Source organism: Asterias rubens, chromosome 7 (genome assembly GCF_902459465.1).
Source record: "Asterias rubens chromosome 7, eAstRub1.3, whole genome shotgun sequence".
NCBI classification, from domain to species: Eukaryota; Metazoa; Echinodermata; class Asteroidea; order Forcipulatida; family Asteriidae; genus Asterias; species Asterias rubens.
Window position 1 is genome coordinate 12,931,706 of NC_047068.1, and position 18,362 is coordinate 12,950,067.

General features: G+C 37.5%; 2 protein-coding genes across 3 annotated transcripts; both read left to right on the plus strand.

Moving 5' to 3' along the window:
- Nucleotides 1–104: 104 nt before the first annotated feature.
- LOC117292221 (phosphoribosyl pyrophosphate synthase-associated protein 2-like) lies at nucleotides 105–12,226 on the plus strand. 2 transcript variants are annotated; one of them, XM_033774189.1, is made up of 10 exons: nucleotides 105–324; nucleotides 1,616–1,668; nucleotides 2,499–2,565; nucleotides 4,002–4,174; nucleotides 4,567–4,682; nucleotides 5,063–5,264; nucleotides 5,741–5,811; nucleotides 6,905–7,051; nucleotides 8,430–8,601; nucleotides 11,174–11,260. In XM_033774189.1, exons 1-9 carry the CDS (start codon nucleotides 248–250, stop codon nucleotides 8,586–8,588), a joined length of 1,065 nt encoding a protein of 354 aa, XP_033630080.1. In that variant the 5' UTR covers nucleotides 105–247; the 3' UTR covers nucleotides 8,589–8,601; nucleotides 11,174–11,260. The 2 variants fall into 2 exon arrangements, with proteins under 2 accessions (XP_033630080.1, XP_033630079.1); XM_033774188.1 differs by lacking the exon at nucleotides 8,430–8,601 and having other exon boundaries at nucleotides 11,174–12,226.
- A 2,279-nt stretch (nucleotides 12,227–14,505) lies between these two features.
- On the plus strand, nucleotides 14,506–18,217 carry LOC117292222 (gastrula zinc finger protein XlCGF7.1-like). Its single transcript, XM_033774190.1, has 2 exons — nucleotides 14,506–14,593; nucleotides 15,975–18,217. Exon 2 carries the CDS (start codon nucleotides 16,321–16,323, stop codon nucleotides 17,221–17,223), a length of 903 nt encoding a protein of 300 aa, XP_033630081.1. The 5' UTR covers nucleotides 14,506–14,593; nucleotides 15,975–16,320; the 3' UTR covers nucleotides 17,224–18,217.
- The last annotated feature ends 145 nt before the right edge of the window (nucleotides 18,218–18,362 follow it).

Sequence of the window (18,362 nt, forward strand, 5' to 3'; positions counted from 1 at the left end):
AATACAATAAAATACGTAAAATAAATATTTACTTAAGATGTGAGGTTGCTTATGTTTACGAACAAAATCCGGTTCAAACGAACTTTGACACTTAAGGTCAAATGCTGAATCTTGAGGTCGGCGTTGAAGTTTGTTGCGTCAAGAAACATTTTTCTGTCAAGAAAAGGTGAAAAGAGTCGTCAAGATTTCTCTCCGAGCTAAGCAGTTGAAGACGGTGCAGGTTAAATCCCGTCGCGCTGTCCATGCTATGAACAATATGTCTCGTGGGGCATTGCTCGTCATTTCTGGCAACTCTCACCCGGAGTTGTCGCGCCTCGTTGCAGCGTGAGTTTTTTTAAACAATAGTCAACAATCAATTCAATAAATAGAATAGCCACAGAACAGTGACAGAGCACATGTTACAAGTCAATATGTTTTTTTTTTTTTTTCTAGATCTTATTCGTATGTGCAACAGTGCCTTCCACCAAAGGCACATCATATTTGAGTTCCCATGTTTGTTATGGTTGCAAAGAAATGAATAGACCTGCACATTTGTAAAGTTTTAATTTAATTTAATATAAAAATTTAAATTTAAATTAAATAAATTTAACATATATTCTTATTATTCATTAATATTTAACATGTTCTCTTCTTGTTTTCATTCTTATTTGAATAAAGTAAATTTTATTGTTGCCAAACCAATCCCATAATGAAAATGTTAGGATTGAAATCTGGACGGTGACATTTCTACCTTTCGTCTTAGACCCAGTAACTGGGGCGCTGTATTTCTTTTTCGAAATGTTGACGTTTTCTGTCATAATGTCAAAATTTCGAAAAAGGGATAACTTTCCGTATGGCGCCACCACTTTTTCACTCATTTTTACAAAAAGGGATATATCAATCAGGTAAATAAGTTCCTATATTATTTTATATCGAATGAAAAAGTGGTGGCGCCATACGGAATACAGCGCCCCAGTCACTGGGTCTACCTTCGTCTTAGCCTTGGTAGGCCTCAGTCAGTGCCATTGCACTGACGTCCTGGGTATAAAGCTCTTTACAATATTAAGTACTTACTAAAAAGGCCTGCTTTTCTATAGGAGTTCAGACCTGTCCTACCTAAATGTATTATTTTACCTGTCAATGTTAATCTAAAACTTGACTTACATCTTAAAAGCAAAAAATAGTTTATCAAATAAATTACTTATTGCTTTTGAAAATTATGACACAAATTCTAGAAACACGAACTTGATCCTCAATGTCTAATGAATCCTACAATTTCACTCAAAACACCATTGAGGAAATAATTTGAAGGAAAGGCACAAAAACTTACCAGATTCCCGAGCGAAAGACCCAGGTTGAAAATTCGAACCTGAGGGGGGCATGGTGCATGTGACATTGTTATTTGTACAGTCGGTTGGCTGGTTACCTCATTCTGGTAAGCACAATTTTGTTGTGGTCTGTTACTTTTTGTGCTTAGGCAGCTGTATGTAACTGGGTCGGACTGTACAATCAATAGAAACTCATGCATCCAATACTAGCTTAGAAGAGATGGTACTTTGTGGAACTTTATGCACCCTAGTATTGAAGGGTTATTTATCCAAACTTATATGTAATTTCTGTTGTTGTTTAATTTCAGACGTCTTGGTGTTGAACTTGGCAATGTAGATGTATACCTCCAGGACAATAAAGGTACAGTATATATGTGCGTATTGTCAAAAGAGTATCCATTTGTTTTCTTGAGACTTTTTTTTGTTGTTCAAAATTGAAACAGTTGTGAATTTTTTTTAAAGGTTATTGAGTCCTTACCCTCAAAAAAGTTTTCCTGCTTTTTGCCAAGGGCTAAATATTGTGTTCGCTTAGCTAAAATATCAATGTGAAGTCATTCTTTGTGAAAATAGTTTCACAAAGGGCCAAAGTTTGGTATTAAATGCAGATTAATCTGAACTGTTAAAGCCATTGGACACTTTCGGTAAACAGTATTGTCCAAAGGCCCACACTTCGTGTATCACAACTTGTATATAAAATAACAAACTTGTGAAAATGTAGGCTCAATCGGTCATCGGAGTCAGGAGAAAATAACGGGAAAACCCACCCTGTTTCCGCACATTTCGCCGTGTCATGACATGTGTTTACTATAAATCCGGAATTCTCGATGTCAAGTATTGATAATTGTTTTATTGTTTTCTCAAAAAGTGAAGCATTTCATGGAACAATATTTCAAGAGAAATCTTTCACTATAACCTTCTGTAAACCCTGTAAGTTATTTGTAAATCTGTGAACTTTTATATATTTTTTCTGTTCCGAAAGTGTATAATGGTTTTAAGCAAAGTGCTCCTTCCTCTTGTCTGAAGCCCTTAATGCAATTTTCAAAACAATCGCGGGACCAAGGCCAAGCTAGGCTGAGCCAAATCTGGAGCCAAAGCCGTAGATTCAAAAAGGGCTTCAGTGAAATCAAGCCTCTGACGTTGTGGGAATTAGTTTTCCTTCCTGTAATAATTCATGTTCCTTTTTTAACGCAGAAACCAAAGTTGACATTGGAGAATCTGTTCGAGGCAAAGATGTGTTTGTCATCCAGACGGGAGCAAAGTGAGTTGACTCATCTTAATTATTTACTATTTGTTATTGATAATTGGTTTTGCAAACAATCATTATTGGCCTGAGCTTTTGAACCCAGCAGAGTCTTTCTCGAAGCCTGAATGACAACACAACACTTATTGATTAATTTTGTTTTATACTTGCAAATTTGTTTGCTTATTTACCTATTAAGTGATTTGGATTATACTAATGAATAATTTCATTGTTTTTCAAGCCTAATCTGTGTGTTTCATCAATTCTTTCACACACGTAACTTGTGCGTTTGAATTTCACATAACAATTTTCTTCAGTTTTCTGTTTCTTCTCTCTCCATTTTACACTCTGGCAAAAACTGGCTCTCAGATATCATGCTTTATATGTTGTATTTAAAGCCAGTGGACACTTTCGGTACAGAAAAAAAATTAAAAGTTCACAGGTATACAAATATCTAAGGGTTTACAGAAGGTAATGGTGAAAGACTTCTCTTGAAATACTATTCCATGAAATGCTTTACTTTTTGAGAAAACATTGAAATAATATCAATTCTCGATATTGAGAATTACGGATTTAGTCCAATGACCGATTGAGCCTAAATTTTCACAGGTTTGTTATTTTATGTAGAAGTTGTGATACATGAAGTGTGGGCCTTGGACATTACTGTTTACCGAAAGTGTCCAGTGGCTTTAGAATGTAGACTTAGCTGTTGCAAACAACTTACCAACCATAAGGACCTATGGTATAAATTCAAAAAACTATTGTAAGTCGTTAACCTTTGATGTACATGTTTTTATTTATAGTTCATTTTCCTTTTTTTGTACATAAATTGTTATATATTTTGTATTATTCATTTTACTACCTATAATACAACCAGATGTGGGGAGGCAGGTCTATGGACCGCATGAATTAATTTGCTTTAGTTTCTCCTAGCCAATCTGGAAGTATTTTTGTATTGTCTAGTATCGTTGAAAAACAAGTAAAAAAGCAAATAATAAAATATATATTTAGCAATTATTTTTATAGCTAGATAGGAAAATGAACTAGCCTATAAATAAAAACTTGTTCATGTACATACATTAGGCCTACATCAAATATTTTCAATTTAAAATATAATATATAAAGGATGAAATATGGGAAAGAAAAACGGAGAAACGGGAAAGAGAAAAGTGAAGAACTTAATGATCTGTGAAATTAAAATGCACAAGGTAGAACCTCAAGTTGTTAATTAGATATAATCAAATAAATGAATACTTTTCTCTTTTGAAAGGGATGTGAACTTTCACATACCTTATATTGTACTTTTCTGTTTAACTTTTGCATACATATAAACAATACATTGACAAACAAAATCTTTGACCCTACCTTTATTAAACCAAATATTTGCTAAGTGATATGATTTTGTGCCAGTAAAAAAACCTTTTTGAATAAATGAATACTTTTTATTTTTCTAGGGACGTGAACAATGCCATAATGGAGCTCCTGATCATGGCGTACGCCTGTAAAACATCAAGTGCTAACTCGATTGTTGGGGTCATACCATACCTTCCCTACAGCAAGCAGAGCCAAATGAGGAAAAGAGGCTCCATTGTAGCCAAGCTCCTAGCCACTATGCTCTGTAAATCAGGTTAGGATGGGTAAACAATAAGGAATAAAAAATGTTTAGCGTCCCTGCCCGCTTCTGTTTTAGATGCCGTCTCCCTTAAAAAAAAAGTGGATACATTTTATTGATCTAGACAGAAAGTTCTGTTCCATCTACTCAAACAGAACCAGGCATGACATTCTTCCTACTTTAGTCTATTTTTTGTTTGCCCGTTGAAAAATCAGAGTTTTTTTTTATTAAGAAGGCCTGAACAGCCTTTTAAAGCCTATTCTAGGTGTACATGTAGGTCAGCCCTTGTACCTCAATAAAGGATTTTCCTACTTTTTTCCAAGGACCAAATATCATGCCTGCAGAACCAATTAATGTTCATATTAAGTTTGCTTGTTCATTTGTTCATTTGCTTGTTCTCTTTGTAGGGTTGGACCACATCATCACGATGGACTTACATCATAAAGAGATTCAAGGATTCTTTGATGTACCTGTTGATAATCTCCGAGCCTCACCCTTCATCTTGCAGTACATCCAAGAACATGTGAGTAAGGGGTTGGTGGGGGGGGGGGGGGGGATGCGGATCATTAAACAAAACTGCTTTAATGCACTGGACACTAATGGTATTTCCTTAAAATAATTTTTAGCATAAAACTTACTTGGTAACAAGCAATGGAGAGCTGTTGATAGTATAAAACATTGTGAGAAACAGCATCTGAAAGCACACAAATTTGTGCAACAAGGATGTTTCTTCTTTCATTATTCTCTGCAACTACAAGGACCAATTGATGCAAGATGTTCACAGATTTGTTATTTTAAGCATACGTTGGGATACACCAAGTGAGAATACTGGTCTTTGACAACTATCAAACGTTTTCAGTCAATTAAATAAAACAAATGCGCAATATTAAATCAAACCTACAGATACCAGACTGGAGGAATGCTGTGATCGTCGCCAGAAACCCAGCTTCAGCCCAGAGGGCCACGTCGTTTGCTGAGAGGTTGCGTCTCGGTCTGGCTGTGATCCATGGAGAGCAGAAGGTCCCTGAGCAGGACAAGGTTGATGGGAGGCACTCACCGCCGACAGTTAGGACATTCTCTGGGCACAGTCTCGATATGCTCCCATGTAAGTAGACTATATTGTGTCTGTGTACATTTTTAGAATATCCAAAGAAGAAAAAACACTTCCACTGCGAGTCTGCCTTGAAGGCAATGGACGTGCTTGGTAATTGTCAGAGACCATTATTCTCACTCGGTGTATCCCAAGATATGCATAAATAGCGAATCTGCAAAAATTTGAACTCAATTTGACACCAGTACAAAACTGAGATACAAAAACGCACTGATCCAGCGATTTATTTTCTACAAAGATAAGGTTCTTCAGACCCTGAAATCAATCAATCAATCAATCAATCAATCAATAAATAAGAAGACATTTATATAAGTGCCCCCCCCCCCCCAAACAAATCATTCAAAGGTGCCTCAAGACAGTTACATGAAGTTAATTATGATACACTTGTTGAAAAGGATAACATTTGAGCAAAGTGTTAGGATAAAAGTAAAATGATACAATGTATACGTGTGTTTCGTTTCTTTGTGCAGTGTTCACCCCTAAAGAGAAACCTCCTATTGACGTCGTTGGTGATGTCGGAGGTCGTATTGCCATCATTGTGGTGAGTGTTTATACACAGGATGACTTCATGTTGTAAATCTTGTAAGGTGCTTTGTCATATATGGGATTTGAGGTATGCATGGTGAGGTGTCAATATGTATTTGGTTCGTATTTACACCATGCTGTATCTTCTTGCAGGTAGACTTTGTTCTTTAGAAAACTGTCTTGCTGTATATTCTGTTACCGCGGAGTAGATTTTCAGATTTTCGGAATTAAGTGGACTTATTTGTTCTGAAAAGAACTGTCCTGCCTTTAACTACCACCTGGACTGAAGGTAGAAAATCGGCCGGGACCAATAGTTTAGCTTTTAGAGGATGGATTGTTAACTTCACTACCACAGAGTGAGTTCTTAATTATTTCATCTATGTCATCTCATCAGAGTAGACATTGCATAACTCATTTAGGGTGAAATCTTATATTTTTCACTGCTTTTGTGTGTTAAGTTTATATCCCAATGCAGGCCTGTTATTTCATCAAAGTAATGGAGGCAATTGCCTCATGCCCCCAATCCTTGCCTTGATGCCCTTTGAAATGCTCCGGTACAAATTTCCCTCACTGAGGTGCCCTCTACTAAGGAAAACCTGCCCTTACAATAGTTTAGTATCAGGCCTGCCGATAAAACAACTACATTCATTTAAACTGTTTGCAGGACCCATTGATAATTAGGGAATAACAGTGCGAGGACCCGGTCTTCACTGCGTGGTAATGACCGGCTTGGTGCAGCGCCAGCCACCAACCAAGGTCATTATGAGTTTATACGCGCACACCTGTTACCTCAAAATTGATAAATTTTCAGCGCGTACACGCAAGTGCTCGAAGTTGCAATGAAACTAACATGAATATAAATAAGCATGCGATACAGTGCAACGCGCAAACTAGTTTTACACAATGTATGCTGATTTAGGGGCCACATAATCGCTATTTTCCAAAGCCGGTCTTTATACCACCCATTAATACACCCCCACGTGACCGGATTTTGACCAATCAGAGACTTGAAACCGTCCAAGGTGTTTATTAATACCACTTATAATTATATTTATTGAGCACCTAATGTTAAGCTATTTGCAAGATTAACGACCATCTTCCTTTCTTAGGATGACATGATTGATGAGGCAGAGTCCTTCGTTGCCGCTGCCGACGTCTTGAAAGAAAGAGGAGCTTACAAGATCTACGTAATGGCCACCCACGGCATCCTGTCGGCAGACGCCCCAAAGAAAATCGAAGAATCCTGTATAGATGAGGTAATTTAAAGATGCAACTCTAGAAAGGGAAATACCTACAATCTTGTTGTTAATGAAAAATAATTTTTAGAAATGGGTTAAAATACCTCATGCTATTCGCGAGGCTTAAATCTTTACCCACACCCTTCTTCTTGTCAAAGTTATGTTGCCCTGCTCATGTGTACTTATCTTAACCATTAAACAGGCATGATATTCTTCTACTTTTAATAATCAGACCCCAATTCTGTGTGCCTCCACACAGCCCCCCCCCCCCCAACCACCAAAGTAAAAACCCACCCCTGGTTTTCCTACTTCTAAGGGCCAAAGTCTGATTAAGGCTTACCACATTTAAGCTGTTAATCTGGACCCAATATTCATGACTCTGCCTGGAAGAAAAATACATGTCTAGCGAAGAATTTTCATTGTGTATATATTTCATGTCAGCTATCGTAGACTTCGTAAGCGAAGAACTCTGCAGTAAGCACAGCCATTACATTGAGCCCTGGTTCAGTTAGACTTGCAGTAGTCATACAGTTTCATTTTGTTGAATGATGCTAATTTTATGCATTGTCTTGCCCACTTCTATCCAACCATCCAATCAAGCAAGCTTCCTTCATCAATGTTGCCTTTTAGATGGCCTTCTTCATAAGCTTGTGATTATGCTTATTAACATGTTAATTTTATGCATGGCCCGCACACTTATGTCTCAACATTCAATCAAGCAAGCTTCCGTCATCAATGTTGCCTTTTAGAATGGCCTTCTTCATGAGCTTGTGATTATGCTCTTTAACATGCTAATTTTATGCGAAACCGCCTTATTTATCCTTTTCCCAATGAAATAGGTCACAGAACGTTTCTCACCCAATAAGTGGTGTTTAACTTTCTTCGTATATGGTTTAGAGAATTAGAGTTAAAAGCCTTGGTTTTTTTAACATAGATTTTGAAAAAGTTGCACAGTCATTATTTAACTGGGTACCTTTTCAAAATTTCCACAGATTTACATTAAACTTACAGGGTTTGAAGATAATGATAGTGGAAAGCTTCCCTTCAAATCTTACTAACTGAGGTGCTGTAGTTTTTGAAAAATGAGTAAAACAATGTCATGAAAATATGTTTGTAAATGATTTTAATAAAAATCGTCTCATGAGACGAAAATTATTTTTATGACGTTGTTTTACTCATTTCCCCCAAACTACAGCACCTCAGCACATATTTTTTTCAGGGAAGCTTTCTACTATCATTATCTTCAAACTGTGTAAGTTTAGTGTAAATCTGTGGACAATGTGTTTTTTGTCCTACAAAAGTTACATAGACCCTTTAAAAAATTTTTGTTTCTTTTTTTCTGTTTATAAACAATCTCCTGAAAGGTTTGTTCCTAACACTGTGCCTCGTTTCTTAGGTTATTGTCACTAACACAGTGCAACACGATCTACAGAAATTACAGAGTGATAAAATCCGTACTATAGATATCAGTCCGGCCATGTGTGAAGCCGTACGTCGGATCTTCCACAAGGAATCTATGTCCTATCTATTCCGCAATATTTCCATGGAGGACTAGTTGGCATTTCTAGGTATATTGCTGCAATTTATGTGTGTGGTGGGTGTGTGTGTATTTGACTAACCTCCATTTACGATTAACATGATAAATTTGCGCATTATATGTCTGGATTATTCCAACTTCTTGAGAAGGAAAAGCCTACTCAATAATAACCCTGGTATTATATTACTGTGTTTCTCAAGACAACCAACTACCTCATACCACACTTTGCCACAACAAACATCCCATACCACAACTACCCTATACCACACTATGCCACAACAGTGTCATTTTGAGGCACACGTCATACTTTTGTTATTAAGTTTAAATGATGTTTTTGTGAGCATACAGATGATGAGAAATGCTTTATATATTTCACTGGCGAACTGATGTTCTCTTTGAGACGCTGATGCCAGAATCCCTCTGAGATGTATGCATAGTAAAAACACCCTCTTCAAACAAGCATATTAGTCATCTGTTTAGTAGTTGCACCAGGTGTAGACCATATCAATAATTGGCAAGGACAACAAATTACCAGAGAAAGAGGGCATTTATAAGCAATTAATGTGCACAATTGTTTTTCAAGAAAGCTGAGTGTGAAAGTTTGATTGGTTTTCTGTCATTCATAAGTCATTAAAGGAAAGTTAAAGTCTACATGGGAATAGGAAGCAATATTGGGGTTAATTCTAGCAACCAAATTGTAATATTAATGTTATATTCCAGGCACACATCGTGGCATTCACAGCACTCACCACACTTTGTGACTAACCCTTCACAAACATAGACATAACTTCACCCGTGTTCCAATTGATCTTTCACTTCTGTAATGTAACCCCTCTCACTGTTGGCAACCCCAGTCAGCCATAATCACCTCATACCCATAATTACATCTGAGGCCTGTATGCTTCGTTTTTGAAAGGGCAAAGGCACCAAGGCATTTTCTCCTTTGTAAATGGCACCCTATCAGGAAATTGTAAATTTCTACCGGAGCATTTCAAGGGCACCTATGCATGTGACCAGGGGGCACGGAGGAAATCGCCTCCGTTGCCCTATAAAAAGTGTGTGATAAATGTTTGTGTATGACCACTCTGTGGCTTGCAACATTGCTTTGGTTGCAGCTTGCAACTTTGTGGCTAGCATTTTTGTAGCTAGCAACTTGTGGCTTGCAATCTTCTGGCTTGCAACTTTGAAGATTGCAATTTTGTGGCTCAGTAAAAGTGTTTTATTGTTCCATCATTTTGGTAGTCCTAGTAAAATTCCCTCCAATTGCCCATACATTTTTAAGTTAAATATTTTATATTTCCTCATAAGTTGCAACTCAGACTTCCATGGAATTTAATTTTTGGAGAAAAAAATCATGAAAACACCCGTTTATTTAATATTTTTTTATCAATAATACTTTAGTTTCCTTTAGTTTTAACTTTCAATAACCAGATCGATTTTGAATGTTCTTCTTTTTATGTTTGTGCTTGTTAGTCTTTCATTGGTTCATGGGACGAAGCATTTACTCTTTCTCTTGAGGAAAAGTTTTAAAAATTTTAAAATGGTGCTAGTTTGAGCTGACTTCATCTGACCAGGGCCCAATTTCATGGCTCTGCTTACGGTAAGCAAAGAATCGGTGCTTACTGAAGCAGGGGATTCTGTTCTTATTATGTCACGCATATTTTACAGGTTAGTAGGGAATTTGGGCTTGTGTGCGTGTGCACTCCACATTACTAGGCATTCTGAGCTTACACATCTAGCGCAGAAATTTGGCGCTTGCACGTAGGCGGAGAATGGTGATCGTAAGCGCAGAATTCAGCGGTAAGCAGAGCCATGAAATTGGGCCCAGTTCAGAAAGGCTCAGAAATGTGTAGCATAGCAACAAAAAAAACCAATAACCAACTCAAGATAGGGTTAATATTTGGTTTTGGTCAACGCATTGCTGATTTATAAGCAAAATTATCAAGAAATTAGGATAAAATAAAAGTCACTCAACAGTATCTCTGGCTGTGTTGAGGGCAGCAGTAAAAGAGACACAACTCAAATTTCAAAAATTCGCCTTCATGCGATCTTTGGAGATTCAACATTTGTTTTGCCAAATTCTGTGCTTGACATGTGCAATTCAATTTAACTACACATACAGTATTGGTTTTGTGCATTGGTGTCAGAACTGGGTTCAAAACAAACAGAAAAAAAACCCCAAACCAGAATCCTTTTAGTTTTTTTATTCACTTAGACTGTACAAGTTTTATTTTTAACATTCAAAATCATTCACAGGCATTTAGATCAAAATAAATTAAAGTGAATGATAAGTTATAGATGGTTTCGTTGTTTAAATTCAAGGAGCTTCTCATATTTTCAGAGATTTATTTTGCTTGTGTTACTGAAGTGCAACTCTCACATAATTTGATGTTCATTTTACAATTCTATCCATGTGGACTTTCATAAACAAACACCTTTAGCTTCACAACAATACAGACCAACTCACTTTAGTGGTTGTCTTTCAAGAAAAAATACTAATAAGTTTTGGTGTATCTTCCACCTTGTTTAACAATTTATAAATCATTTGATGGAAAAAACTTTAACAAAATGTTCCCTTTTGGTTCAACTGTCTCTTGTTACAGGTTGTGATCACCAACACAGTACCCCACGACCTCCAGCGTTTCCAGTGCACCAAAGTACGCTCTGTTGACATCAGTCTTGTCATTGCTGAGTCCATTCGTCGCATCCACTACGGCGAGTCGATGTCGCATCTCTTCAAAAACGTTCCTGTTGAAGACTAGTAGCGAGAGAGTTCCTAAATGTGTGTTCTCAAGAGGCTGTTGAGTAGCCCTTATCCCTTAGAGCAAGTTCGAATGCGCACATTTCAGTCGACCTGTTGTTGACCACTGACCACCAACGTACATGCGCAGTGACGCACTCACTGTAACAAATTGTTTGGAAGTCTAGTCAGTCATCGGTATCACAGTGCTATTCAACACTTTCGTTGCCTTCCGCCGTTTTGCTGTACTGTCGTTAATTCCCTTCAGCGCTTTACACATGTTAGCATGGAGCAGGCTATCGGGACCACAGAAGAAACCATGGTCCTTGGGCTGGTTCTAAATGGTCAATAACAGTAGTCGACCAATGGTCAACCAGCCTAGGTTTGAGACAAAATAGTCGACCTTTAGTTAACCATGGTGCACACTCGAACTTGCTCTGAGTGTATTTGGCCAGAGACCCTCCTAAAGTCCTCCAATATCCTCCACTCTATGGTAACTCAACACCAAAGTGTTTGGACTTTGATCCTGGCCCAGTGATAAGCATTTTTTATTTGGGTCGATTGGCTCAAGTCATCATCACGATAATCTTGGTTGCGCCATTTCTGTAGTCACTATTTTTCAAAGTAATTCACTGTAAGGCAAATACCCTTAAGGTCCATTAAGAAGAGTCAATGTTAAACAAATAGAAAACAATTATTTAAGTTTAATCAGGAATGAAATTGACAATCTTGGCCTTCTAGGTATTTTGTCTTTCCATTTGTAAAAAAAATACACATATTTTTTTAATAAAACTGAAATTTTGGTTTTCAGTTATTTCTTTTGACCCACCCACAATTTAGAAGAATTGTTTTATAAACATTGGCCCCTTAATGGCTCCTTACACAAACAAAATCTGTAAACCGACAGACCAATAGTATACACATAATGAATGTTTATGAGTGCAATGGTGCGAATATGTTCATGAGTTGAAAGATGGAATGTTCCATTCAACGAGGCGGAGCCGAGTTGAATGGAACATTCCAGCTTTCAACGAATGAACATATTCGCACCATTGCACGAATGAAAAACATTCATTATTTGTTTTATATAACATCCAAGTAGAACTTTGTCATTTTGATTGAAAGAAACAACTTTCAAAACAAACAATTTCAACTGTAGAAGCCGAATGCTAGTAATTTTACTATGCCTTCTTGCAGTAACACCTGCTGCGTTACCAAAGACACGCGCACGCGGTGATGTTTTTACTCAGCTTTTTCGTTCCATCCGAAAAGTACCATTGCACGCTGGCAGCGTGCCAGCGTGCAATGGTACTTTTCGGATGGAACGAAAAAGCACGGCGAGTGACTCAGCGTGCAATGGTACTTTTATTTGCTATCACGTGACGGACAATCCTCCAATCAAATGGCAAGGATCTGCTTGGGTGTTATATAATAGTACTTATTTCCTTTATTCAAATGGTCGTATTTTAAGTTTGTCTGCACATGTCAACTATTATTGTATTATATTGGAGTGTATCTACAGTGTGTGTAACTGTTTCGATTTTCAGATTTGTGGTGGGAGTGTATTGATCCAGAGAATCATGTGGAGATTTAAGATAGCCTGTGCCTGGGGGAGGGGGGGGGGGGCAGGGAAGGGGAACCAAACTTTTCTTTATGTCATTGTACAGAATCTATTGTACTCAAAGAGTACAGAATTTCATATTACTCGAGTTCCCTTGACCATAGTTATCAGTAATATGTTTTTCTTTACGATTTTTGTATCTCGATAATTTCTTATCAGATTTTGTTGACAAGTATATGTATCGAATCATGAAAATCATTTAGAAAACCCTATTTGGATACTTAACTGTGACTTAACTGTGAAACCAGCTTGTAGTGTCGTGTTGGTAAGTCACTGCGACACACAGGCTAGTTCCAAAGCTCGCTTAAGTCAGGTTCATACTTCCTGCAAATGCGAATCCGAACGAAATTTGACCACAGTTCAACTGTTGCAAGTTTGCGATGTCAAAATTTGTTTCGCATCTGCAGGAAGTATGAATCGGGATTTACGTGTACAGTACCTATGAAATTTTACCCCCCAAACACTTTTTATTGCTTCATCATTCACAGTCATTACTTTAGAAACGTTTTGCTTTGACAAGACCTTGGTCTTTGTTGTTGTCCTTTCGCTATGGTCTTTGAAGAACTTGATAACAGCCAAGTCCAGTTATTCAAATTTTCTAGCTCAGTGTTGCTTCTGGTAATCGGTGGAGCCAATTTGTAAGAAGTGAGTTACAAAGATTGTGTTTCATTGGGGAGTCTGTACTGTTGTTCTTATGAAAACTTTTGAAGTTTATGGTGTTTTTGTCAATGTTTGTTTGCTTTTATTTAGAGTGTAAACACTCTTTATTTTTTGTTATTTTTGGTTTGTTTTCTTTTATTTCTATTAAACGAAATTCTAAGAGGTTTGTTTTAAAATTGAGATTCCAGAGGAGGACATCAGACTGACAAGTTGACCAAGAAATAAGGCTGTGTCCGTATCAAGTGATTGCGGCTATGGCTGTCGGCTTCAGTGATAATAAGTTGAAAAGTAAGCCTTTTCAGCAATCCGGCAGTAGCCACTACTAACTCGGATGCGACTTACATTAAAGTTTACTTACTTTGAAGCAGCCTTTACATAAAGTCCTGGCGGTGGTATGGTCTTGCCATAAATGTAATTGTGCTTTTCTTTGTGTGTGCGTTGATTGATTTTGTAGCATTAATTTGAAAAACTTTACTGAAATTAAATTAATTCTTTAAATGCAATGTTTCAGATATTTCCATATAATTCAATTGTATAATTGTCTCGCATTTTTTAGCAGATGGTTGTGAGCGCTGTTTAATGCTAAAATTGGTTGTTTGGGATTTGTTTAATTTTTGTTTTTGTTTTGTTAGAAATGCAAAGACTACCACATTAGCTCTTCAAAGGAAGTACACCTCTAAGTATTTATTAAAAGGAATAAACAAATATGTGACATTTGTTGTGTTTTTGTTTTCTTTCCTCCCCTGTTTTTTATTATTTTATTTTTTTTATTTTACTCTTACATCAAGTGCTGTCAAAAGGTTGCGACTTTAAACTCTCTGGCAAATGCCCTTCAGAACTTCTTTATGCTACCCCTAACAAACCTTTTTTCCCACGCCCCCCTTATTTATTTACATACTGCTGCCGCTTGAGGGCGCTGTTTCACATGTTTTAGTGATCGATGTTGTTCCAAAATTGTGTGAGTAGAGCTGCAGAAAACTAGCTTTTGGGCCGAACGATTAGGTGAGTTACGAGTTGTATTCCGTTAGTAATGTATCAGATAAGATTTTGTTGATATCATGTATTTAATATGTTTTATTCTCGTGGAGATAAAAATGGCATAACTCGTTTCCAAGCCAAGTCAAATATGAAAATCAAAGTTGTGACACTGACAGTGTGACAGAACACACACATCATATGCACGTATGCAGAATGACAATCAATAGATCAAGATGACATTGATGGGATATCTCCCACTGATCTGATAGGATTTGCACACAGCAGTGCATAAATAAATAAATGCATAAGCAGCTCCATAAATATGGCCAAACCACATTGTTCTACACACTACATGCAATTGATCATCTTGGAAATGTTTACGTATCATTAAATTATGAAAAATGTTGGCAGGATATGGTCCACTCCATGGAATGTTTACGGTCCTACTAAATAAAAGCCGACAACAAGCCAAAAACGCCGACAACAAGTCCAGAGCGCCGACAACACGTCGACAACAGTTTCAAATACCTAAAAAAACAGCAAATAAACCAAAGATGTAATTAGAACTATGTCGTGTGGTTTATAATATAAACTGAAATGTAATGGAAAAACTTCAAGAAAAGTGTGAATTTTTAACAAGGAAAAAACTTAACTAACATGGAAAGCGGTCAGACGCCAACTTGGTAAAAAAAACATGTTTGGACCAGTCCATTATAATGTGGGTAAGAAGGACTGAGCAATAGAGGGTGGGTGTCATGCAAATACCTTCAACTGTGCACACTGCAGCAGAGCAGGTCTTCACATGACGCCCGCCCTCTGTCGTTTGCAAGCGCAAAATCTACCCGCATCATAATGGACTGGTCCAAACACGGTTTTTAAGCCAAGATGGCGTCTACCCTCGCCTCTCTTAAAATGAGTTAAAAACTTTAACTGAAGTTGAATGACCCAACGTTGACAATGACAGTGATTCAGTTTCGTATGACTGAGACTTTCTAATCTTTCTTAAAGACACTGAACATTATGGGTAATTCTCAAAGACCAGTCTTCTCACTTGGTGTATCTCAACATATGCACAAAATAACAAACCTGTGAAAATTTGAGCTCAATTGGTCGTCAAACTTCGAGAGAATAATGGAATAAAAAAAGCCCTTGTCGCACAAGTTGTGTGCTTTCAGATGCTTGATTTCAAAATCTAATTCTGAGGTCTTAAAATCAAATTCACGAGCCATTTCGCACAATGTTTTATACTATCAACAGCTCTCCATTGATCGTTAACAAACAAGTTAACAAGTAAGTTTTTATGCTAACAATTATTTTGAGTGATTACCGATAGTGTCCACTGCCTTTAACACGAAAAAAAGTTACTTAAATTTGTTTTAAAATGTTTTTTCCCACTATCATGCAGGCATTCTTCTTGATGGACTAGCTGCAGCAGTCTAAAGTGAAATCCATGAACCTCTTTTGATTTCATGATGAATTTGTCTGCAATTTGCGGCTGCTAGATAACTAGAAAGTTGTAAAACCAATGTCTTGCTTCAATATTGTTTGACAATGAGTTTGTATCCATCAACCCTTAAGTTTATAAGAAATTACTTTGATGTAATGTCAACCTGTGTCAACAATGAACAAAGAAATCTTACTCTAAATTTTTGACTGAAGGAGGTAGGATTAGAGTCACACTGTTGTTGTTAAATAAAAGTGAAACTCTTCACTTAATCAGAATAAACTGGTGTTACCAGAAACCACCCAAAATGTCTGCAACAAAAGAGAAACAGTTTTCCTGTGATGTGTGTACCAAGGAGTTTTCTCTAAAATGTGGCCTACAGCAACACTTGCGAACTCACACTCGGGAGAAGCCGTTTCTGTGCCATTGGTGTGGAAAGGCCTTCTCCCAGATCGGCAACTTGAAGACTCATCATTTGCAACACACTAACGAAACACCCTTCAAATGTCATACGTGTGGTGCTGGCTTCCGTAATCAAACCAACATGCAGAAACATCAAAGAGTCCATAGGAATCCCTTCTTATGCAAGGACTGTGGGAAATCTTTTAAGACAGTTGACCGTTTCCGTGGCCACCAGAAGATTCACGACAATGTCAAGCCTTTCGGCTGTGACTCCTGCCCAAAGGCCTTTGTCAGCAAGAGCAAGCTTCTCGCACACAGCCGAGTCCACACCAAAGAAAAACCGTTCACCTGTGAGATCTGCAACAAGACCTTTTCCCAAAAGAGCGCCGTCAAAACGCACCGAAAAGTCCACGCGGAAGAAAAACCTTTTCTGTGTGATACATGCGGTAAGCGTTTCACCCAGAAGGTGAACCTTAAAAACCATCAAGCCCTTCATGCCAAGGAGGCCAATTTTGAATGCGAAACTTGCCATGAAAGATTCGAGGACCAGGCTTCCTTGGACGGACATTGTCAGGGTCATTTAGAGATGCTCAAGTCTCTTTATATCTGCCAGATTTGCAGCGAGAGTTTTGACGGGATAGATGAGTTTGAGGAACATGAGAGGGGTCACCTCGGGGAGCACCTCCTGGCTAACATTGACAAAGATGAGCTTGCTAGACTCATGCAGGAGACACTTCTGACACCTCTTCCTTGGATGATAGATAGGACGCTTGATGCAGGGCCTCATGATAACCAAGCCTCAAAATAACCCACAGCACCCACAACAATAAGCCATCTGCGTTTTAGATTTGACTTATGTCTGGTACAATTACTTTTTTTCGTCATAAGTTACGGCTTACATTTGAATTCCATTGACAATAGAGACAGCTGGTACGTCAAATGGTTCAGGGCAAGCCTTGGCATAGCACCCTCCAGATGAGCAAAGCCTGGTGCCATCCACATTCATTCAGAATTGTGTATGGGTGTTCACCATCTCCTACGCAAAGTACTACCCAAAAGCTTGTCCTGAATCATGTGACATAGAGACTAAATACATGTACATGTGTATTTGAGGATTTAAATTTAAGTGGTAACTTGTGATCAAGCGCGTCATTGCAAACATGCAAATAGCTTGTTGGCGTGGTGCCCCCTGCAAAGTTCCAATTAAATTTTTCCTCATAGAAGTGCCCCATACCATACCAAAGGAAAATTGCTGTGTCCATTCAAGAACCAAGTTCCAGACCTGCATTCATTGAGCTCAAGAACTTCCTTCTTGAGGATGCACTCAAAGTTGCATCGCCAATTTTATTTTTCTTGTTCATCAAAGGACCCACTAAAATTCTGGATTTTGATAATTGATTGTGTTTCAATACGAAAAAGAAAGAAATATTTCTGTGTATGTCCAGCACAATGGGATGGGACTTTCTATTTAAGGGATACAATAAGAAGTTGCAATGTCAAGTAATGTCAGTGGTTACAATAGTCTAATTTAAATTGCTGTCAAAATTTTAACATTGAAATGACTGACAAACATACTATAATTTATTTTGTGATTTCTTTTCTTTTAATGAAGCACAGATGGATCATAACAATAATAAAAATGTAACATTTCTATGTAGAAAATTTCTGAAAGATTTAAGTTGTTGTTTACTGCTGGTGTGCAGTGTCTAGTGTGACCCAACCCAACATACACATGAAATAAAAAGTCTGTGAAAGTTAAGCTCAAGCAGTTTTTTGAGTCGCAAAAAAACAAAAAACTTAAACAAACATATACACGCTGTTTTAAAAACATCAAGTTTGTGTCTTGCAACCTCAACAAAATTGTTTTACTCATTGCTAAAAAACTATAACAAACATGAACAGGTAACTAATCAAAGGCTAAATGACAACACAGCAAACATGATTACC